At 31.6% G+C, this 25,876-nt stretch overlaps 2 protein-coding genes across 7 annotated transcripts in view; one reads left to right on the top strand and one right to left on the bottom strand.

The window, feature by feature from the left end:
- Positions 1-10,373, bottom strand: part of LOC143051850 (carnitine O-palmitoyltransferase 1, liver isoform-like) — a 33,109-nt gene extending 22,736 nt beyond the window's left edge. The window contains exons 1-8 of the mRNA XM_076224839.1: positions 10,168-10,373; positions 8,711-8,865; positions 7,120-7,242; positions 6,152-6,455; positions 5,028-5,132; positions 4,263-4,394; positions 1,800-1,854; positions 179-308 (exon numbers count right to left, since the gene is read on the bottom strand). Coding sequence (XP_076080954.1) covers positions 179-308; positions 1,800-1,854; positions 4,263-4,394; positions 5,028-5,132; positions 6,152-6,455; positions 7,120-7,242; positions 8,711-8,865; positions 10,168-10,292 — 1,129 coding nt within the window. The 5' untranslated portion in view covers positions 10,293-10,373. The remainder of the gene's footprint in view (positions 1-178; positions 309-1,799; positions 1,855-4,262; positions 4,395-5,027; positions 5,133-6,151; positions 6,456-7,119; positions 7,243-8,710; positions 8,866-10,167) is intronic.
- A 392-nt stretch (positions 10,374-10,765) lies between these two features.
- Positions 10,766-25,876, top strand: part of LOC143051847 (uncharacterized) — a 44,257-nt gene continuing 29,146 nt past the window's right edge. The window contains exons 1-6 of one of the 6 annotated variants that reach the window (XM_076224824.1): positions 10,766-11,015; positions 14,308-14,810; positions 21,269-21,575; positions 23,077-23,267; positions 23,595-23,634; positions 24,854-25,009. In XM_076224824.1, coding sequence (XP_076080939.1) covers positions 14,448-14,810; positions 21,269-21,575; positions 23,077-23,267; positions 23,595-23,634; positions 24,854-25,009 — 1,057 coding nt within the window. In that variant the 5' untranslated portion in view covers positions 10,766-11,015; positions 14,308-14,447. The remainder of the gene's footprint in view (positions 11,016-14,307; positions 14,811-21,268; positions 21,576-23,076; positions 23,268-23,594; positions 23,635-24,853; positions 25,010-25,876) is intronic. The other 5 variants (XM_076224821.1, XM_076224823.1, XM_076224822.1 and 2 more) reach the window with 5 other exon arrangements.

Here is a 25,876-nt window from a genome sequence, read left to right as displayed (position 1 = left end):
CGACAGAACACAATACCGTAAAATCTGTCTTACAGCTGATATCTATATGAGATATCAAAATACGAGTTCTTATTTAAATTGCAATTCTCACCAACTCGCATTGTTCACATTAATAAAAACCTCGCAATAATTTCTGAATTTACAGTTATTTATAATTAACATTCTATTTTTAACTTACCTAATTCTGAATCAGCATCCTCTATGATCCATTGTAGAAGTTTTTCTATATTCTTGGCTTCTAAAATTTTCCCCTGATTGTCATATACATCTATTTTATACATATGCCCTTTCCTATATACTACTAAATGCTGAAAAAGAGGCAAATATAGCTCATGTGTATAACGAATACGAATACCAATACTTTATTCAACCAATTAGTGGCCCATAAAGGACATGTTACATAATGATTACAAATAGACATAAGACTAAGTAAAAATACAAAAACAATAAAAAAAAAACCAATAACAATAATCATTATTAATGCCAATGATAATACAGATTAAACTATAACAGTTGTTGTCTTATAGTTAAACATCTATAACAAATTAAAGCCATAGTGTTGCATATTTCTTCATGTTAACATGAAAGGTGCCAAATAATTTTCTGTATTTACATTTTTTAAATTATTACATATTTTTAAAGCATAATTCAACATTACTTGTCCTTGATGTTGACAAGTATAATGAACTTTATTGTAGCAGACATAAGATAGATATTTTTCAGTAATTTACTTTGTAAGCGTGTAAGCGTGTAAACTGAAAACCTCTAATCAAAACAAAATTGATTATTGATTTTAATAGCAACACAAAAAAGCACTATAAACAAGAATGTTTCCATAGTACATGGATGCCCCACTCGCACTATCATTTTCTATGTTCAGTGGACTGTGAAATTTGGATCAAAACTCTAATTTGGCATTAAAATTAAAAAGATAATATCATAGAGAACATGTGTATTAAGGTTTAAGTTAATTGGACTTTAACTTCATCAAAAACTACCTTGACCAAAAACTTTAACCTGAAGTGGGACAGACAAACAAACGGACGACGAACAGATGAAGGAACGGATGGACGAACGAACAAACGCATAGACCGAAAACATAATGCCCTTAGGTGGGGCATAAAAAACTCATCAAAGATACATTGTACCAGGCTTATATTTTTGTACACCAGACCATGTTTCGTCTAAAAAAGACTCATAAGTGACACTCAAATCAAAACGTTAAAAAGACCAAATAATTTTCGAAGTTGAAGAGCAATGAGGTCCAAATATACCAAAACTTTTGCCAGGTTTGATAAGTAAAGCTTTATTTTTGCTGCCAATTTAATGAAGCTATAGAACATGGAGAAAACCACCTATCTTTAGCAGAAAAAACTGACAGTCCTATTCATGTGGGATCAAAAGTGGGGTTTGAACTCACAACCTCTGTGTTTTTGATATCTTCTTAGACACATGTGGAGCAGGATCTGCTTACCCTTCCGGAGCACCTGAGATCACCCCCAGTTTTTGGTGGAGTTCATGTTGCTCAGTCTTTAGTTTTCTATGTTGTGTTTTGTGTACTATTGTTTGTCTGTTTTTCGTATTCTTTTTTAGCCATGGCATTGTCAATTTATATTCGACTTATGAGTTTGAATGTCCCTTTGGTATCTTTCGCCTCTCTTTATTGACCACTAATCCACCAAAGCTCTATGATGTCCATATTGAAAACAAAACTGTAAATTCAAAAAAAAAAATGCATTTTTGACATCTTTTAAATATAGCAGGAAAAAAATATTTCCTATGATAAGATTTTTACTTACTTTAGATAAAGCTGTATCTACATGGTATAATGTGTCATTGTCTTCACCTGGTATTCTAAAAAAAGAAATACACAAATAGTCATTTTGAATTGGGTATTTACACTCATAGAATGATCCAGATGTTTGACAAGGGGTGTAATTGTCACAAAACAGAAGATATCTGACGGAGGTGCTATACTGAGCAAAAAGTTTGTTGGATGATTTAATGCTAAAATTAAATTCAAATCCCCCCTGAATCCGTCACTGACACTACAACACAGGTAGACTTAGTCATTTCTACCTAACTATGCCTGAAGTAAGGAGTATGAAATTTATTGGAGTTATAAACTGACAAGTGTACCATTTGTATTTTGGAACACGAACAGACATACAATTGTGCTATACTCTTCATTAATTCAACAACACTATAATAAAAAATCTTTGCTTTTATTTTAAAGCCCTCTTTTTCTAATTCTGCAAAGTGCCTTCAACAAATCTCTGAACAAAAAAGAAATTTCATATCCTAATTTAATAAAATGCTTCGCTGAGCACAGCCTGATATGACCGCAGAGGTTGAACCCTGAACAGTTGGGGCAAATTTGGACTCAATATTCAAGCTTGATACTAAATAAAATTGAGAATGGAAATGGGGAATGTATCAAAGAGACAACAACCCGACCATACAAAAAACAACAGCAGAAGGTCACCAACAGGTCTTCAATGTAACGAGAAATTCCCTCACCAGGAGGCGTCCTTCAGCTGGCCCCTAAACAAATATATACTAGTTCAGTGATAATGAACGCTATACTAATTTCCAAATGGTACACAAGAAACTAAAATTAAAATACTACAAGACTAACAAAGACCAGAGGTTCCTGACTTGGGACAGGCGCAAAAATGAGGCGGGGTTAAACATGTTTATGAGATCTCAACCCTCCCCTATACCTCTAGCCAATGTAGAAAAGTAACAATACGTACATTTAAAATTCAATTCAAGAGAATGTAGAAAAGTAACAATACGTACATTTAAAATTCAATTCAAGAGAAGTCCGAGTCTGATGTCAGAAGACTGTCTAAATTTGGATTGTGATCATACTTTTGACATAATATAGGTTTCTGATACAAAATAATTGTGGTCAAAGATCTTAAAACTCTATTATGCAATATTGTGCAATTGAAGATTTGAAAATTTTTGAGGAAAAAAAATATGAACCCCTTAATAAAATTTGAAAAAAAAATCCCCCATCAATTTTTTTACCCCCCTCCCCTTGTTGCAATTACCCCCAAACTCAATCCCAGCCTTCTTTTTGTAGTATGAAACCTTGTAGTACAATTTTAGAGAGATCCATACACTTAAACAAAGTTATAGTCTGGAAACTAGAAAAAATGCTTGTTTTTGGCCCCTTTCACCTTCATGTTTGAGGCAATTACCCCCAAAACCAATCCCACTCTTCCCTTTGTGATATGGAACATTGTGGTACAATGTTAGAGAGATCCATACACTTACACATAAGTAATTGTCCAGACCCTACAAAAATGCTTGTTTTTGGTCCCTTATTCCTAAACTGTTCTTCTGGTAAAATTTCATGGAGATCCATTCACTTAAACTAAAGTTATTGTCCAGAAACCAAATGTGTCTTCTGACGAAGACGACAACGACATCATAGCATTATTCGAACCCCAAAAAAATTTTTGCAGTCGTATAAAAATTTGTGCTGTAGAAAAAAAAGCTCTCACACTGACTAAGCCATACAAACAGAAATGTTACTACTAATTGACTGTGCAGGGGAGGTAACTGCTAACACCACAATACATTTTTGAATTGTCCGTCCTCTTAACCATGGAGATTTATCCTCATGAATACTGTAAAATAGGAAATTTCGCTAGGGCTTCATTTTGTGAATTAAGATAAAATCAAAAAAAATATCCATTCATAAATCTAATCCTTGAGAGGGATCAGAATAAGGGTCCATAAAAGCACAAAAAAAAATAATTGGCAAATTAAATCGTGAGGCCATCCTTAACAATTTTTTTGTTTGATGTTGTCTACCCATGCTTTGTAGGTAGGAAAGGAGGCATATTTCTTTTTTTTTAGCCAACAACATGTTTAAGATAATAAACAATGTAACAAAAAATTTGAAACGAGTTGTGTCATTAAAATTTTCAGGTAGGCTGCTTTTTTGGCGAATGGGTAGGCATCATGAAACAATCTTATTTTTATTTTTGGCCTGAAGTTTAAATTCTGTGGAATATGTTACATGTTATGTATATGTATGGTCGTATGTGTTTTGTAGTTGTCATGAGAGTTGTGTACTTTTGTGTAATGATGCACTTATCACATGCTGTTATCTGGCTCTTCTCAATAAACGTGCCATGGCAATAGATGTGTTTTTGTTGCTCTCAAACAAATATAAACTTAGCGGCATGGGGAGGCAAGTATATGTCCCCCCATATACGTAATATGGTGAAGGAACCAGGCAATACCTTGTTGTAGAGAAAACTCTCTCGTACTGGGCCATGCAGACAGGGATGGTCCTGCGTATCAACAAAGGTTCTAACTTTTCTCTGTCTATTAACTGTTTAAATTTCAGATACTGGTAGGCAGCATTGGCTGTTCTGTAATATAACAAAAACAATGTGTAAGAAAGACTTAAACGTGGCAATGTAAAAAATAAGCTTTAATATAGATAAACTTTATATTTCCTACCGATGTCCCTAATGAAAAATATTACAGTTTTGAAATAACCTCATTCTACTTTTTCAAATAACTTTTCTTGTTTTGCTTTTAAGATCTAAAGAATAAATAGTTATTCTTTTTCTCTATTTTCCAATTTGAGAGGCTAAATGAGGCTCAGGCAGTTAGTTTACTCATTTGAATTGTTTTTTACTTGTCATTTTGGGCCTTTTATAGCTGACTATGAAGTATAGGTTTTGCTCATTGCTGAAGGTCGTACTGTGACCTATTTAGTTGTTAATTTCTATGTAATTTAGTCTCTTATGAAGAGTTGTCTTATTGCCAATCATACCAAATCTTCTTATTTTTATTTCTAATACATGTTTTTAAATGATTTTTTATTTAGAGTTCCTTGAAAAACAGTTTCAAGTAAACAAAGGTTGAGCACATACTCATAATTTTGAAAGGCGTGAAAGACTGTTTTTTCTAATTTTCCAAATTCAAGGGCCAAACAGAGTTTTACACTGGTGCCAGGTAGACCTGAAACTTGAGGTAAAGCATATAATCCATCTTACCTTGCAGTTTGGAATGTAGTAGGCATGAAGTAACTCTGGTCCATTATATAGTAATTACTGTTAATAGGCAGGGGACTTCTTCCCATTAAATAAACATACTTTTCCCTGTAAATAAAATAAATATACTTTTTCACTATTTCCAATTCATATTAAAATCTTACTTGTCCTTTTTGTTTGTTTTTCAATTGAACCAAGCCTTCTATTAGAAATTGGAACAGTTTGTGTCTTTAAAGTCCAGTACATGTACCAGTATTATAAAAAAGTTTGCAATATTCAATTAGTCAATTAAGGAAGCTGGCTTGTGATGTTTTGGATTTTTTGTCAGATTTTCGGAATCCTCTGTTTTTATCCATTTGAATGCCTTGAAAAAATTTGCCCGGTGACCCCCATTTTTCTTTTTGAAATTCTTTAGCATGTATAATGATAAGACATCTGTAAAAGTCTTATAAAATTTTAATTACTTTTTAACAGTTTTTGAGAACGTCAACTTGTCAATGATAAAGCTATGAAAAGTCAAGAGAGAATATTTTCCCGCCAAAATTTCAAAGGCTAATATCTTGAAAACAAGCACGGTGACCTATATATTTTTTTTGCTCTTTGGATTCCTTTATTAATCCCCTATCTATATAAACCTGTGTCTTGAAAAGTTAATTACTTTGAAACTGAGAAGCGAACTCCCTTAACATAAACCAAGCAAGTTGGTTTTCTCTTTTGAATTGTTTCACATTCTTTCATACTCCGACCTTTTATAGTTAACTATAGAGCATAGGTTTTCTCATTGATGAAGACCCTAAGTTAACCTTAAAATTTTAAATCATTGTACTTTTGTCTCTGGTATATAGTTGTCTTATTGGCAATCTTGTAGGATGATTTATGAAATTTGTGGTATAGAAGTGATGTGACACTGACTGTCTATAGATTTTTAAGACAATTCAGAGCTTGACATATTGTATCTGTGACACTTTTCTACTGTCAACTTCTAAATCTTTTTTGTTTTTTCCTGTCATCGGGTTGTTAACTCTTTGACATATAGATATAAGAAGATGTGGTAAGAGTGCCTATTATATGCCTATTAAACATTGCCTTTTATGATTAGTTTTTTTGCTTGGCCTTAATAACCTTACCACCAGTCAGTGACATAGTTCTGTGACCACCATGACTTCAGCATCAAAACTCTCTGTAATTTATGTGCCAAACTCTTTTCAAACTCTTCAGCATTCTTACATATACTCTTCCACTCTTTGGAATCTTCGTCATACAAGGGGCGTAGAGATTTGAGCAGTCTACTGAGTGTTTCCTGAACTGTTGGGACTGGCATTCTAGGTAGACTTCGTTGGCAGCTGTATAAGCTTGGACTATAACCACTGACTACTTTAACCATAACTCCCCATAGTATAGTACTGTATGATTGTGTTTTAGGTTGTTCGTCTGAAGAAATTATCAGTAAATCCACAAAATGAAGTGTATGTTTATAGAGTTATCTCCCCTTGTATCATGATCTGTGTTCACATTGATACCATATGTATAGTGTTGATTCATTCATGTTTGTGAGTATTAATTTTCATGGTTTGAGGTAAACTTGGAAATTTGTGTATATTCAATTTTGTGGTTTTGGCAGTCTGCATGAATTCCTTTAGAAAATTTGTTGAAATCTGTTTAAAATTTAAATTTGCGGTTCACCTGAACCCACCAAGTCCAAGAATATTAATGAATCCATAGTAATAAATTCAGCAAGATTGAGTGGTACTCTTAGAGTTGTTCAGCTTATAGAATTTAATATGCATATGTGAATAAAAATAGTATTTTTTTCCAATAGAATTATCTCCCCTAATAATAAATGATTTTAATTGTTAATTGCTTAAAGTTCAGTGGCAATTATCTCTTGCATATTGTGGATGGACCTTACAATGGAAGTGGTGTATTAACATTGGTAGATTAGTAAAATTTATAATAAAATTCAGTAAGATTGAGTCTAATAATAAATTAATTATTAAGTTTTATTTGGTTTCTATAATTATCTCCCCTTGATGTTAAATTGTACAGGTAACAGGATATAGGTAAATATCAGGGAGGAAATAAATATAGTACTCACACATCCAACCTCTGTAGGCAAGAAGTCCTCTCAACATGAACCGCCTCGCATACAGAAGGACGAGGAAAAACACAAAACCAACAACTGCAGAAACTATGATGGATTTCAGGATTAATGGACAACCTGTAAATAGATTATAATAATAATAATAATAATAATAATTCTTTATTTAAAGAGGGTTACACAGTTAGCCATAAAGCTAATCTTCCCTGAGGCCCTCATGAAATACAATGACATATAACAAACAATTACAAAATATCAAACAAACACACATACATGAATAATGCAATAAAAAATTGTTATGAAATATTCAATTTTCAAAACAGGTAAAAGTTACAAATTCATATATATGACATATATAGTGTTGTTCCTCATTTAAAATACAGCTATTAGGACAGTGACAATATAGTTTGAATTGCATTTCATGTATGTTTATATAATATGATACCAAAAAAAATAATTTAAACAGTGTAACATTCATTAATTTACTTATGAAGTGATGTTCCAATAATTATTGATTACAACCATAAATTGATTGATTATTGAAATTTTCAATTAACTGTTTATAATTTTCAATCAATTGGTTACAATTTAAAGTAACTGTAAAGAATGTCTTAAACCATATATATACTAAACATTGTATACAAGTATTCCATAATTATTATTCTACTTAAATAATATCTAATATGCACAAGTAATCATAAACAAGAATGTGTCCCCAGTACAAGGATGCCCCATCCACACTATCATTTTTTTACGTTAAATGGACCCTGAAAATGAGGGGAAATCACTAATTTGGCATTAAAATTAGAAAGATCATATCATAGGGAACATGAGTACTAAGTTTCAAGTTGATTGGACTTCAACTCCATAAACTACCTTGACAGAAAACTTTAACCTATAGCGGGACAGAGGAAAGGGGCAAACGAACAGACATACATCCAGACCACAAAACATAAAAAAAGTGTCACTAAATTTCTAAATTATTTGCATATAAATCTAAGTTGATTATTACCTACAAACTCATATGCAGGCTGTCGATTATTCTGATTATTCATTTAAAATTAAAATAGACAACTTTCAAGTTCTATTCATTTCCATCAAAAACTTTGGTTTTAGTGAATGTCATATGTTGGTTTTAGGGGCTTTGTCACTTACGTTCTAATGTTGAGCGAGTGGTTGGAAAACTATAATGCTATATTGTACGAATTATTTGTCAAATTGAATTCTCAAAATTAACGATCAACACTGCTGTCATTATGGAATTGTGATTAAGTACCTACAACCATTATTTCTTGTTTATCCTGCACAATGACGATCACAAAGATGCTTCATTATTGTTAATAGTGCAAGGATACAGGCGATCCCCTCTTTCTGGTAAATGACTTCATAAAGGCGCCTATAATTGATATTTTTTTTCGTTGAAGGATAAACTAGAAAGTGGTCTATTGATTCATCAGAATAATCAAAAACATGTCTCAGTTCAATTTTAAAGCATGAAAGGGAGAAAATTAATTAAGTATGTACCTTTAGGAATATAATATAAGTGTTACATACATGGTAATAGGGATACAATATTAAAAACATGTACCTTGGGGAATATATAAGTAAGCAGGTAGTATAAGAAGTCTAGCATTGATAGGTCTGACTAAATCCCAGTCACCAAGCATGCACACAGACAGACAAAGTACCATGAAACCAAGGTTCCATATAGAGGCTGGCCATGTTCCATTCTTGAGAAGATTTCTGAAATTAGATCAAATTACATCCTTTCATTTTCATTGTAATTAATTAAATATGGTACAGGACAGATCAGAGTCCAAATTTGTTACACCATTTGCTTGTTTTGTTTAGAGATTTTAGAGTACAAATGTAGATGCTTAGGGCTCATGTTACTGGAAAATTAGGGCAAGAACAAAAGAAGTTGTTTTCCCTTAGAACTATCAACTTGCTTTTCCTGCCAAGACAAAACTTGGAAAGTGATATTTAGTTGCCCTGTTTTTAAACTGTCAGAGATGTTTTTTATCAGTAATTTTAATTTTCATCAAGTTGCAACAATTTTTTATTCAAAAGTAAAGAAATTCTTAGACAAAGACAACTTTATTCTTAAACAAAAATAGAAAGCATATATATATATTTGACATTGTAAATTGTAGACAAAAAAAAAATTTGATGGAAAAAACTTTTTCATCTAATTATTTCCTGGTGATGATGATGGCCATACTTGGCAAAAGATTCAGACATAAAATAACCTTAAATAGCTATGTATATTTGTTTTTATATACATTATATATGCTCTCTGTAAACATGGTAAACTTAAACTAAGCCAAGAAGTTTTCATGCATAGTGATATGATATTTTTTGTATAAATCAGGTCATGACCTGCATTTTGACATTAAGGGGTTGAAAATTAGGGTGACAACCCTACATTTTGACCTTTTCATAAAACATTGATTGGATATCCTATTTCATAAAACTCAACTATGAAAGTGGTGCTTATTCTAATGGAAATTTAAGGTGGTACCTAACACTACAGGGAGATAACTCTGTAATATCAGCTTAACGTTTTAATTACGTTGCGTTGTGAAGGCAATATAAAGCTTCTCAATGATCAAAATTAGTGTTAGTCAAACTGCTATATAACCAGTGTAATTTTTCTGATAAAACGCTTGGTTCAATTTTTTTCAATTTTTTATATTTTTGTTAAAGGGTCAAAATAAATACTTTGTAAAAATTTTATGAAAATTAAACGAGCCAAATTAATTTTAGTGAAAGTGTTGGGTACCACCTTAAATGTCTTTTTTCCACAAGTGAAACCTCTAACAATTTGTTGCTAAGATAATAACAAAGTAATTGGATATCTTTAGCCTGTTTGGATACATAATATCCCCATTGCATTTCCATTCTAAAATCTAAATATATGGAGTTTTGGTTTATGTTGAAAACTTCCTATTCGTTAATAACAAAATTAATGACAACTCAGACAACTTGCGATCAAATTCCAAACAAATATTTATGTAGCCTCGGGGTTTTCTATCGAAAATAGACCTGGTCCTATAAAATCTCCGAACAATTGATCTTCGCCATTCTCTAAATATGTCTTCTTGGTATTCCTCCCCTGATTGGAGTTGGTGGACCCTTGGTTCTTTCGCTGCAGAACACGCTTCTGCCATTTAGCTGTTTGTAGACAAGTGTTCAAACCGCAATTAGTTTTTGTTGTCTGCTAGCTAAGTGCTTGTTTGATAGATTTACACAAGAAACGAATTATTCAAAACTAAAAATATTGTACTCTGTGTTGTCTTTAAATTATTTAAATACATGTTTTGTATTTCAAATTTCTAGGTTTCGAATATTTTTTCTATAATAAATTAGGATAAATCAATTAATGATCTATGCAATGGATAATAATTCCCTTCATTCGTTTTTACATTTCTGTAAATCTAGAAAATATAAAACTGAACATAAATTGTTACAACCCGATGAATAGAGCGTTTGAATAATACATATTGAAACCTTCAAGATTAAGCTTTTAAAAGAGAAACTTATTCATAGAAATATACTCTCGACACCAAATGAAATCGTTCAGAAATGTATTTTGAATCAAATCTCTCTGCATCCTATTGAAATCAAAACATAAAACAAAATTAAAAATCAAGATTAATATCACAGTTTGAAGCAGTTTATTGTCTGAAACCCAGATCATAACAGGCGGAGACTTTACATAGTCACGTGACCACACCAAAACAAGGAGCTGGTAATCGGGGAACATCCGATTACACTGTGATTCCCTGTTCACAGACAAAGCAAGGAAAAGATCAGTGATCACATTATAAAATCGAAGTATTTAACTAGCTTGAGCAACACTCTCTAAACTGTAGTTTATCATATAGCACTAGGTAATTGATTTTGCAGTATTTAAATGCGGTTCACCTTAAAAAGCCGCCATTATGGTGATTGATTACTTCATGTACACCATGTGTATTTTTGAATATGTTTTATGTTGCATGAATTTCCTTCATTTTTATTTTTTCATTTTTTTTCTTATCTTAAGTATTTAGAATATTTAATAAAACATACTTTTTAGTAACAAATTAATTGAAAATATATACATGTAATGACAGTTTGAGAACATCATTATGCAGAAGATGCAACTCAATTCACAGGACTCAGGTGGAATCTGGGTTTGTTCGCCCTGATTCACAATCGCCCTAGTACCTGATTTTTTTTCAATTGTTTCCAGTCACATAATACTAAATAAGTTAAAGTTTGTTGAATAATTGACAGAATATTATTGCCGCAATCTGATCAATAATCAATCGATTCATCATTTTCCCTAAATGATATGCAGAGTAGAGTATTGGAATACAATGACAATGTATTTATCTTTATTGATATTTTGTTCTCAGTCAATCACCAATGTATGCAGTTATAACTATGACTAGTCATCTAGTCTGAGAGTATAATAATAAACAGATAAATGAACATGTAAATCCGTATAATGATTTACAGTTTGTTCATCATTGTTTTTCTTAATTTCAAGCTGAATATTTTATCAAAAAAACAAAAAAACATTTGTTGTTAAGGCCACACCAATTTAATTTCTTGTTCTACGGATTTTTGGGCGAAGCTTCAAAAGTAAAGGCGAGCGATTATATTTTTTTTTGTTAACATAAAATAGTAGGTTTTGACAATATTAAAACTTGATTTATCACTTGTACTTTGGCATTTCTTTAATTTATGAAGTATTTTTCCCCGTTCACCAATAAATAATTGAATAATTAGATTTGGTATATGTATGTGTGCCAATTAATGAGACAATTCTCCATCTAAGTCATAATCAGGTTGGGAACAACCCCTCTATTTTATAAATATCCTTTTTATGAGGGGTCAATATAAGTTGCAATATATTTTTTTGTAAATAAAACTTTTTAGTACAAAAGAGCTCATATTTTCCTAAAGAACTATATATATCTATCTGGTATTAAATGGTCAAAACATGCCCAAGAATTTTGTAATATTCCTGGACTTAGGCCATGTTAACACATTTACTTTAATATTTTACTTAACCCACAAAATATTGATGATATAAAAAATATATGCCATTACATACAATTATGCTTTGAATCTTTGTAATTTTATTCATTTAACCTTGATTTGATATTTTGTCATACATAATATATATTTATTTATGTGATGTAATATCATGTTAATGTGGGGGAAGACATCATTATACTTGTATTGATTTTCCTGATTTAATAAAAACTTGAAACTTGAAACTTTAATATTATTCAAAATAAGTGGACCCCTCTTTAAGAATAGTAATGTTGTTTAAAATATGATGTACTTCTCCTCTTTTTAAGTAAATTTTTTTAAGTTCTTCAAAGGATTTGTATAGTAACACTATGCAAATCCTTGGTATTTCTTTTTTTTTTTTCAACAGTAAAATAACCCCATATGTGCTCTGTCTGAGGGATAATAGCAAATACAGGTCATAGTATGTACGGCCGGGCTTTGACCCAGACCAAACAGCAAGCTATAAGGGACCCCAAACTGATTATAAGTGTACACAATTCAAACAGGAAAACCAACGATCTAATTTATATATTATATATACAAACGGGAAAATACCAAATAATATTTATGAACATCAACCAACGATATCTTACTGCTGAACGACAGGCCCCTGAATCAATCAGACAGGTGCATAAACATGCAGGGGTATGGATAGTTTTGTATCGCCAGCATATTGCAGTTGAAGGCATTTCTTTCCGAAGTTCTTTGAAGTTTATTACTAACAACGAACATATTTTGATAGGGAATGTAAGTAAGGGGGAAGGAAACCAATGTTTTGTTCTGTACAGGTAATTTCTTCTGTTTTCTATTTATATCAGAGCACTCCCATTTGGGATAAATGGGTTTCATGCTGAATCAAATATTATCACAGACATTGACACAGTGTACTTGGGTGCTTATATGTTTAAAATCGTTATAAATACAGGTTAGATTGTGATTATAAAAACAAGTACAAATATCTGTTAATAATTTTTACAAGAAAACGGTGCGGGAAATGGACACAATTACATTTCCGGATGCGGGAAGCGGGAATATAAAAAAAATAAAAAAACTCTACTTTGAAAAAAATAGGTGCGGGCAGGTCCGTCGAACAAGGTATTAAATTGGTGTGGCCTTATTTATTTAATCCATCAAAAGACAAGTATCACAATAATCAATGTTCCAAATCCTAAACAAGCCATAAACTTTTAGATTTTTCCATAAATTTCAAGAATATTATACAATTACTGTCTTTTGATGAAAAATGTAAATATGTGGTTTTATTGACGTGTGAAAAACTGATATTCACTGAGGCCATGGGCCGAGGTTAGCAGTTTTTCAAAAGTCAATTAAACCACGTACATGTATTTACCGAAACAAAAGACAGTTATCATGGTAATTGTTTTATTTCATATTCCGAGAGCAATGTATATTATGGAAAATATTTATGCAAACCAATTGCACATCGAACGTTTTTTACCAAAACTATACACGTAAAATCATTCAACGTTTTGCGTGGTGAATATACTTTTCCGCAGGTGAATATGCTTATTTATTCACAATCCAATTCATATAGAGAAACCTACTAAACTTTTAGCAATATTGAATAAACATTTGTATTCCATAGAAATATCTGAATAATTTTAATTTAACTTCAATGCCCTGAATATTGATATTTTTTTAGAAGGGCGAACAGAATCTATGGGCGAATGAACTCAGGGCGAACCGACCCAGAGTTAGCATATTATTAGGGCGAACGGACCTGATACCATGGATACCACTCAGGAGTATTAAGATCAAATCCAACTATCACAGTAGAGCCTCTCAGGAATAGAGAGACATTCTTGAACATGTTGAAGAGCATGAAAGAGAAGCTCTACAGGGATAGTCATGTTGGACACATTTATACACCGCTAAGATTCAAATTTGTGCTCAATTTTGAAAAAATTCCTGAGAAAATGTTCATATTTTAATTTTATAGTTAGTACTGTTACTGCATCATGTACATAAACCCCTGAACAATAACAGCATGCTTCAAATATTGTTAATATGTGTATTTTACCACATCTTCCTATATCATGTATATCTATTTTAAAATATCACCTGATCAACATGCATATACTATTTCAATCCCAGGGCCGAGTGTCAATCAGAATAGGCAGCTTCAATTGTACAGTATTGGTGCCAATCAGTTATTTGATAGACATTTTTAGCTATAATAGTGCAAATTTATTGTCCAAATTAACTGACACAACAAATGACAGTGATATTGAACAATGGTTTTATGTGCTGTTGCTGGATGCAAAAGTAAACATTCAAGGAATGGTGAATTAAGTTTTTTTCGATTTCCAAATAACCCGCAGATCAGGAAGACATGGATAGATTTTTGTAACAAAATTGATTTCATACCAAATGTGAATCAAAGACTTTGTTCTGCACACTTTTCTAATTCATGTTACGATCGTTATGATCGTGACCCCATTGTGATTAGAAATCTGGGTAGCCTTTTCGAGAGGACAAAACTCCGGCAAGATGCGGTGCCAGATATTCCATTTATCCAACAGACAAAACCTAAGCAAAGACTACTACTTCCAAACATGCCAAAGAAGAGAGCTTACGAGCAGCAGATAGAAGTTGAGGTAATAGAAAGCTTCATCTTGGCGTATATTTAGTTTCATCTCTGAAGCTTATTATACATTTATAATTGGTTTATATTTGCTCAATTTGTATTGCCAAACATTTCTAAAATTTGGGACTTATCTAGGAAACTACCAACAACACTGTCTATGCAGAAAAGAACTCAACATCATCCAGTTTGAGACATTTTCTTGACTTGGAACCAATGACTTCATTACGCTTGACTGTTAATATAATGAACTTTCTATGTAACTTGTGTAAAAAAAATCATTGATTATGACAAGTGCTGGATTTTTTATCTAAAAAATGCAGATTGATCAGGTTTTGACCCCAAAGGTATATACATTTGTAGTTCGTTTCTGTGTGTGTTACATTTTAAATGTTGTGTTTCTGTTGTGTTGTAGTTCTCTATTATTTGATTTAAGTAACAAAGTTTCCCTCTATTTTAGTTTGTAACCCAGATTTGTTTTTTCTCCATCGATTCATGAATTTTGAACAGGGGTATACTACTGATGCCTTTATATACAAATGATATATGAAATATCATGTTTACAGTTTTTTTTATTTATTTTATTTTTTTTTATTTTGTTACATCTTCTATAAGTGTCCATGCCCAAGACCGTACTTTGATCTATAATGGCTTACTTTTACAAATTGTGTTTTGGATGAGAGAGTTGTCTCATTGCAATTTGCACTCATATACCACATCTTCTGATATCTATGGTCCTCCATGGCCAATTGATTGCATTTTGCCCTGGAAAAAAAATCACACAATGCAAATAACTTTATAACACAATGACCTATGACAGTTTTTCCCTTGAAAGCCTCAGTTCTATATAAAAAAAAACGTATTTACTTCCATACCTGTCCGCTCTCAAAATTAAACATAAAATTGAGAATGGAAATAGGGAATGTGTCAAAGAAGCAACAACCCTACCATAGAAAAGACAACAGTAGCTAGAAGGTCACCAACAGGTCTTCAATGCAGAGAGAAATTCCCGCACACGGAGACGTCCTTCAGCTGGCCCCTAAACCAGTCAAGGGTCTAACTTTAATAAGTTATTAGAGAAAAATAACATACATGTTGTTATTGTGGGCTAAAATATCAAACAACTGTAATAACATGTGTATTTTACATGTTTCAAAGGGAAAATATACAACCTTTATTTTGTTAAATTTTTCTCAAGTTCTATTGATATTATAATTTTCTTTATGTATACTAATCTTTGCAAAGATATAACAGCTCATAGTTTACCAATCATGCATAGTACACCTATGTTATTACAGAAAATATATTCCTGCAATAACAAAAGATTCCAAGAGTCTCATTTACTCTCATATAGTAAGTTACAAAAAAAAATGTACATGCTTGTAATAACTAAGCCTAGTTATAACGGCATAGTTATTACAGCTTAGTTTGCCCTTAAAGGCCTTGTCTCATTGATTTACCATTGTTGATCAAAATTGTATTCATGGAATTATAAAATTAGTTATCAAGGTAATATATTAAGCTACTGCGCAAAGTTTTAAGAATTTATGATATATTTTATTGATATTAAACGTATGTTATTACAGATTAAGGAAAAAAAGAGTAGACAACTCATGAAAGTGTCTGTAATAACACATGCATGTTATTTCTCTGATAACTTATTTAAGTTAGACCCTTGACTGTAAACAAATATATATATACTAGTTCAGTGATAATGAACATGATTGCATTGAGGTCGAGGAAGAAAAAGTCAGATCATACATGTGTCATAGCACTTACCAATTTTTTCAGTTGAGTTTTAGAATATATATACATGTAGAATAGAATACATGTCATGCATATATATACAGAGCCTTATTTTTCTATATTCCATAACATATATATATATATATACATGATATATATATATATACATGATATACATGATATATGTAATTTCCTACAAATATTCACAATTTTGAAGCATTTTCACTTGCTGTATAAAATTGTTAAAAATTACAAGTTTTGAGTTTCATTTTACATGATTTAAGATCATTCATATCATCATTGTCTTTGTACAATGTATTTGTTATATGTTTATTATTAATTAATCAAATGTAAAGCAATACCCTCTATTACATGTACATAAATTGCTTCATTCCCACTATTTTTCTATTAATTATGTTCATTAATCATGTTAATTAATTGAATTGTATTAACCCTTTTGATAATATACATTGTTGAAGGCCGTACAGTGACCTATAGTTGTTAATTTCTGTGTCATTTGGTCTCTTGTGGAGAGTTGTTGCATTGGCAATTATACCACATCTTCTTTTTTACATTTATCATTGTTTATTGCTATAAACAAATTTTATAACAATAAATATATCAATAGATAAACATATAATCAACAAAAACAAATTCAGAAATTATTGCAAGGTTTTTATTATATTCAAATGAAAGAAAATTGCAATAATCATTAATAATAAGAACTCGCATCAGGGATGATTCCAGGTGTTTTCAAATGGGTCCCTTGAATATCAAATTGGAAATTTTTTATGCATACAATCTAATACGAAACAATATCATTTTCCTGTAAAAACGGAAAATGAATATTAAGTTAATTTCACTTGTATACTGATTGAAAAAATTATTGGATTCAGACTAGGGAAGTTGTAATACATGAGAATATCATTGCATATGATGCACTATCATCTTAACTTTGGTAAACGAGGCCTATTACAAAAACATATATACCACAAGTACTAGCTAACATAAACCTATGGCAAGCGGTTTAGCTATTTATTCGAATTTCAAATTATCTGATAATATATAAGATATCTTATGTAATATATAAGATATCTGATGTAATATATAAGATATCTCATGTAATATATAAGATATCTCATATAATATATAAGATTTATTTAAGATATCTTAAAGTATATGAAATATCTTACAAATATGTTTTGTATAAGATATCTTATCATATACTTAGACTAAATAACATATGATTTTTACTGTATGATAATAGCATTAAATTAACGTAAATTCCATATTTTTCGAATTGGTGTTTAGCGGGCTGATATGAAAAGTGTATCACATGCTTGATTGTTATCCCATGCCTTTCCGTAACGTTATCACATGGCATTCCGGTGATACTCGGCAAATTCCGGAAAATACACCTCAATGCTACGTTTTCAGTGAAAAACATTAAGAAATAGTGTACAACACAATTATTTAGATACTGAAAAGTATACTGTGTAAAATAATAACAAAAAATAAATAAAAAATAAAAAAAACAAACAAACAAATTATTGAATAAATGCATTCTTTATAAGTTTCAAACATAATTTAGAAAGTTACTTTGAAAAGGTTGACTTTTCCAAACAGTGCTCACTATGTATATTGTGATAATACATGCGATATGAAAAATGCCATGTAATAATCTGATATTATATAATTTGGATATCATATTAAGAAAATTATATGAAATATCTTATAATTTATACGATATCTTTAATAATATTTCTTATAATATATAAGATATCATAAATAATATTTGTTATAAGATATCTTATATAGAATAGATATCTTATGTAATATAGAAGATAACTTATATCGATTTTAAAATATATATATACTGCAGCTGTGCTATTTGAGCAGTCAAATTGCATTGACCGTATATTCATATGTGATATACAGTCACTGACCGTATATCACCTTGTTTATGACGTTGACAATGTGTTTCCGTAGAGTTTTATTTATGACGTCAATAAAACATACAGGTTCGCGGCAATTTTACGTTGTCCGCTCACAATTAAAGAATGACGGTTTTTACCCTAAATACTTCATTTTGAACAGTTATAAGAGTTGCAGTATATAAAGAATAACCATACATTGTCTCGAAATATCAATCTGTTATTTGTACTCGGCTCGAAACAAGTAGAAATGCTCGGCACAGCCTCGCTTTCTACCTGTTTCTAAGCCTTGTACACATAACATTGATATTTCGAGACAATGTATGGTTATTCTATATATATCTTACATATACTTTATATAAGATATCTTACAAATATACTTTATATAAGGTATCTTATAAATATACTTTATAAAGATATCTTACAAATTTACTTTATATAAGATATCTTATATAGTTTATAAGATATCTTATATAATTTATAAGATATCTGATAATATCAGATTATTACATGGCATTTTTCATATCGCATGTATTATCAGCCCTAGGTTCAATATCAGCCGCATGGCTCGAGGACTGATATTGACCGAGGGCTGATAATACATGCGATACGAAAAATGACATGTTAAGATCTTTTTATCATATGCTTCAACAGTAGAGAAAAATAACAGATTCATATATTGATCTTTCTACGTGGTTCCCGAAAAGAAGTTGAAAGAGTAAAAAGTTCACGGACGTCGGACCAAAAATTTGATACATTCAATATGAAATCTTTCTATCACATGCCTCAACAGAGAAAAAATCATTTAAATATTGACGAATTGACAAAAAATAATTCAACAATATGCATCATGAACATTGTTAGGAAAAGTCAACTTTTTTAAAGTAACTTTCTAATTTATGTTTCAGAAAAACTTAAAAACTGCATTTATTTAATATTTTTTTTTTTTAATTTAATTTAATCATTTTACACAATATACTTTCCACTATTCAAATAATTGTTTTGTACACTACTTTGTAATGTTTTTCACTGAAAACGTAGCATTGAGGTGTATTTTCCGGAATTTGCCGAGTATCACCAGAATGCCATGTGATAACGTTACGGAAAGGCATGTGATAACAATCGAAGCATGTGATAAACGTTTCATATCAGCCCGCTAAGCACCAATTCGGAAAATATGGAAAATACTTTAATTTAATGCTATTATCATACGGTAAAAATCATATGTTATTTAGTCTAAGTATATGATAATGAAAATTATATGAGATAACTTATAAACTATAAGATATCTCATAAATTATTTAAGATATCTCGTGAACTATATAAGATATCTTATAAACTTTATGAGATATCTTTCAAACTATATCAAATATCTAATGAACTATTATATAAGATATCTTATAAGTTAATGAGATATCTTGAAGTTAGATTTAATAGAAAAATGGCTTGCCATATTAACCAGTGAAAAAAAGCACCCATTGGGTAATTTTTCAACAGATCATCTTTATTTACCTTGATTTAAATGTATTTCAAATAGAACTGGCCAATTGTTGAGTTCAGAAAAGCAATTACAAAAGTATATATATTTAATTGATAAGATATTTAAAGCAATTGAACCAGTGAACTTTAAAATTATTTGGATCATTTTCATATCTTTTGAAACAGTTCCAAAATGATGACATCGTATTTCAGGGGGGTCTCATTTCACGAATGGTCTATCTTCAACATTATTTTCAAAAACGTTCAAACTTTTGTCTTTTGCTGAAAAAAGAGCAAAATATAAAATAATTTCCTTTACAAAACAAGTTTTAATCAAATTACATAACTGGATCTGCTGGGCAATCTGCTTTTATCATTAAAGTTCCTTCATCAATGTTATATCAAAATTTGAATTTGGTCTTTGTCGAGGTCTGTTTTGACACCCATTTTGACAAAAAGCATATTTTTGATCAACCTGCTGAGCGATCTACTTTTACGAGACCGAATTTCCCATAACATTTTAACTTCAATTGAATCCGGCCGCCAAAATTGTTTACCTCATGTTGACATAATTAAATTAAATCGTTGTTAATAAAATGCGATCATAGTCAGCATTCTTATCCGGATTTTACTAGGTTTTGACGACAAACTATGAAAAATTAAAGTTGCCGTAATAGGTGACGGAAACTTTTCCGGAAATACCAATTTTTGATTTATTTTCCTCAATTGGGAATTTATATTTACAAACATTTTTCTGGGGCCGCTGGCCGATTTAAGGGCCGTTAAGCGGCCCTAAACAATATAGTGGAATCATCCCTGCGCATACTAGTATGTTGTACTGATATCTGACACTTATATATATTTCCCTAAAAGTGCAATAACCAACTAAAATTGAGAATGGAAATGGGGAATGTAGCTAAGAGACAACAACCCGACCATAGAGCAGACAACAGCAGGTCACCAACAGGTCTTCAATGCAACAAGAAATTCCCGCACCCGGAGGCGTCCTTCAGCTGGCCCCTAAACAAATATGTACTAGTTCAGTGATAATGGACGCCATACTTAACTCCAAATTGTACACAAGAAACTAAAAGTTAAAATAATACAAGACTAACAAAGGCCAGAGGCTCCTGACTTGGGACAGGCACAAAAATGCGACGGGGTTAAACAAGTTATATAAGTCCATTCTTCCAAAATCCATATTAAACTCCAGCATGTCTAGCAATAATTTCAGAATTTACAGTAAAGTTATACATGTTATATAAGTTGTCATTTATCTCCCTTTTATCAACTCTTCAATGTCTGATTTCAGAGTAAAGCTTCCAAAACGACCATGCCGGTGAAGAGAAATGCCACCAGGAGTCGTAGGACAATGGGCATTGAGCTCTTTATGGAATGTACTGAGGAGGCTTTGTCCCCAAGTCAGATCACTGCACAGCAAGTGGCAAGATATCAATATGACCAAGCCATTGCCCAAGTTAGAGATGCTCAAGCCAAGGCAAGGATAGGCAAAGCTACAATTATAAACAAAGTTGACAATGTTGGCAAAGTATCGCCTCAAGTTACTCAAAAGGCAACTCCTGCATTGAAAACTCAATCACCAATTGCAAAAGAACCAGGTATGAATTTACACATTGATTTTTATGTTGATATATATATCAGAATATTGGCCCCTACATATATCAATCTGGATTTTTTTTAGCTAAACTAAACGTTAAAATTGAGAATGGAAATGGGGAATGTGTCAAAGAGACAACAACCCGATCATAGAAAAAACAACAGCAGAAGGTCACCAACAGGTCTTCAATGTAGCTAGAAATTCCCTCACCTGGAGACGTCCTTCAGCTGGCCCCTTAACAAATATTTACTAGTTTGGTCAAACTTCCAACATATTCATTTGTGTTGATCCGCAGTTATCTCAAAATATTTCTGTGGATCTGCTGACTTTGAGATACATGTAATGACAACGACAATAATTCTTGATTTTAAGAGGGTTACACAGTTAGCTATGAAACTAATCTTCCCTGAAGAGTGAACTGTATTGGAAAAATTATTTTGATTTCAATATCTTAGAATAAATTTATGATTTTAATTGTTAAATTTGGTTTGAAAGAATTAAGCTATCAACCATGTCTACAGTCATTAACGGTGTACAAGTGAACATGACAAGTAAGCTATCAACCATGTCTACGGTCATTGACTGTGTACAAGTGAACATGACAAGTAAGCTATCAACCATGTCTACGGTCATTGACGGTGTACAAGTGAACATGACAAGTAAGCTATCAACCATGTCTACGGTCATTGACGGTGTACAAGTTCACATGACAAGTAAGCTATCAACCATGTCTACGGTCATTGACTGTGTACAAGTGAACATGACAAGTAAGCTATCAACCATGTCTACGGTCATTGACGGTGTACAAGTGAACATGACAAGTAAGCTATCAACCATGTCTACGGTCATTGACTGTGTACAAGTGAACATGACAAGTAAGCTATCAACCATGTCTACGGTCATTGACGGTGTACAAGTGAACATGACAAGTAAGCTATCAACCATGTCTACGGTCATTGACGGTGTACAAGTGAACATGACAAGTAAGCTATCAACCATGTCTACGGTCATTGACGGTGTACAAGTGAACATGACAAGTAAGCTATCAACCATGTCTACGGTCATTGACGGTGTACAAGTGAACATGACAAGTAAGCTATCAACCATGTCTACGGTCATTGACGGTGTACAAGTGAACATGACAAGTAAGCTATCAACCATGTCTACGGTCATTGACGGTGTACAAGTGAACATGACAAGTAAGCTATCAACCATGTCTACGGTCATTGACGGTGTACAAGTGAACATGACAAGTAAGCTATCAACCATGTCTACGGTCATTGACTGTGTACAAGTGAACATGACAAGTAAGCTATCAACCATGTTTACGGTCATTGATGGTGAACAAGTGAACATGACAAGTAAGCTATCAACCATGTTTATGGTCATTGACGGTGTACAAGTGAACATGACAAATCAAAATCAACATAATCTAAAGTGTAGTTTGAGACGACTCTGCTCAACTTTAAAAAAAAAATAATTCATAATTAACAAATTTTCAGAACGTTCTTCTAGTCCGGATATTATATTTGTTGGAGAAACACCAGCGTCCAAGCCCCGACAACCTGTACAACAGCCACAGCCATTAACCCAACCACAACAACAACAACAAGTGTACAAACTAGTCAATGTCAGCCAGACAAACCAAGGTCAACTGGGACAATGGACGATGAAACCAGTGGCTAATGTTATGGTGAGTAAAAATTGGTTTATACCAAATAGATAAATTATTATTAAAATGGATAAAGATAAATCAAGAAGGACAATTCAAACAGAAATTATCTGTGTCAGCCATTGTTATAACTATCCACTCAGACAGAAATGATCAATATTGTCAAAATGAGACATGATATGATTGCTCTTGTCATGATTATCCACAAAAACCAAAACCAGAGCTGTGAACATGCCTATTTATGTCACTTATTAACTTGCAGCTGTGATATTTTTTTCCTATTCATGCTTTACGGTCCTTTGATTTGTTTCAGTCATTAAAAATAACATGTTTTTGTTCTATTTTTAGCCTCAACAACAGCAGGCATTTATTAGACCAATGCAACAAGGTATGATCACATATGACTTATATGTCTGTAAAAACCTGGACTGGATTTTATAAATTTATAAAATTACATGGGTAAAATAGGCATATTTTGAATGTGATAAATATATGTTATTTAAAAATAAGACTTGGTAGCTGCCAGCTGACACCAAAAGACTTTAGCAACTAAATGTCATTATTCAGCCTTCAACAAAAATCAAAACCTATACCTTACAAGTTCATCAAAAGGCCATAACAGGTTGACTAATAAAAAATACAAAGTTGTGAGAGATAAAAACACTGGTATTATTTAAGGTGGTACCTAACACTACAGGGAGATAACTCTGTAAAGTCAGCTTAATGTTTTAATTACGTTGTGTTGTAAAGGGAATATTAAGCTTCTCAATGATCAAAATTGGTGTGTGTCAAACTGCTATATAACCAGTGTAATTTTTCTGACAAAACGGTTGGTTCAAAACTTTTTAAATTTTTACATTTTTGTTAAAGGGTTAAAGTAAATACTCTGACAAAATTTTATGAAAATTAAACGAGACAAATTAATTTTAGTGAAAGTATTGGGTACCACGGTCTACCACCTTAAGTACAAAACAAGAAAAAAAATTAAAGAATATGACAACTAACAACTGACAACAGCCACTGTATTACAGGCATGGTTAATAATTTTACCAATTATATCTCACAAAGATAAAGATTTACACATCATGCATAGTTTCTGGAATCAAAAAAGAATTCAAATCATGCATACTATGTGTAACAGTGGGTATTTCTATTTTAATAAGGGATGTAAAATGACTAAACCAAATGGCATTTTAGATTTCTTAAATAGATATTTCACATAAAAAAATAACACTTTATTAATTGGTGTCTAAATATAAAAAAGATGTGGTATGATTGCCAATGAGACAATGCTCCACAAGAGACCAAATGACACAGAAATTAACAATTATAGGTCACCGTACGGCCTTCAACAATCAGCAAAGCCCATATCACATAGTCAGCTATAAAAGGCCCCGAAATGACAATATAAAACAATTCAAACAAGAAAACTAACGGCCTTATTTATGTACAAAAAATTAACAAAAAACAAATATGTAACACATAAACAAACTACAACCACTGAATTACAGGCACATACATACAGAATGATTTTACCTTCTCAAGAATTCTGAAAACTAAAACTGTAGAAGCCATTGATTTGTTTTCATACAACTATACATTTACAGTGCAACAGGTTGGTCAGCCTGTCAGTGGTACAATGGGAATGGGGTACAAACGGCCAGCAAATTTCCAACAAGATCAACTGGCCAAGAAAAAACCAAGGCGACCAGGCGAGGTGGATGAATATGGTAGAAAAAGACCTTTTGAGAGTGATGAAAGTGGTAAGTGCATTATGGGTATTTTGTTTCATCATTTGAAGATATATAGGAAATGAATGCTTTAGTTGTCTCTTATTTTTTGTGCTTTGCTTGTAGTATATGAATATGGAGATTCTTTGTAGTTATTGCAAGTATAACATTATTTTAAAACCTTGAAATAATTTTAATATTTTTAAATAGTGATTGCAATGCTATTAAATACATTGCATTTGCATTTTAAATTCAACATGACTTGGCATAGCTCCAGTAAAACACTTTTAGGGGGCTTCCGTGTATAAATCAATTTTATTTTAAATATATATAGGATTTTGCTATTTTTTTCTATAAATAAACTTTATCCTATATTTAATAGAAAAATTAAATAAAAATATGGGGTCACCGATTAAAATGGGTCACCGATGAGTTAATAAGAGATATTTCAATTTTAATGCAAGAAAATGGCAATTTTCATCAAAGGGAGATAATTTGGATCTTTTTCAATGATATATAACATTTTAAAAGACATTTGGGGCCAAGACAAATTGATTTTTGTACCATATAATAAAGTAACATTGCAGAAGAAAATCTTATTATAAGAAATCAGTCATCATAAAACCCATACAAGTAATGTTAAAACTTTGATGAAACACAGTTTTTTCATAAATCAACGACAACGTAATCATAAAACCTAAAGAAAGTACTGAACCTGAGAGTAAAATTGTGAGACAGTTCTAAGTTCTAGACACTATAGCAAAGTTGTAAGTTATGAGTTTGGCCATATTAGTTGATATTCTGAAAATATAACATTGGGGCGCAAAGGAAAGATCAGATTTTTCAAAAAATTGACACAAATGCAATGCTCCACGTTTTAGTTTCAAGTTAGGTTAATAA

Source organism: Mytilus galloprovincialis, chromosome 11, assembly GCF_965363235.1.
Source record: "Mytilus galloprovincialis chromosome 11, xbMytGall1.hap1.1, whole genome shotgun sequence".
Lineage (NCBI taxonomy): Eukaryota > Metazoa > Mollusca > Bivalvia > Mytilida > Mytilidae > Mytilus > Mytilus galloprovincialis.
Note: the sequence above shows the minus strand (reverse complement) of the source record. Positions and strands in the feature narration are given on the sequence as shown.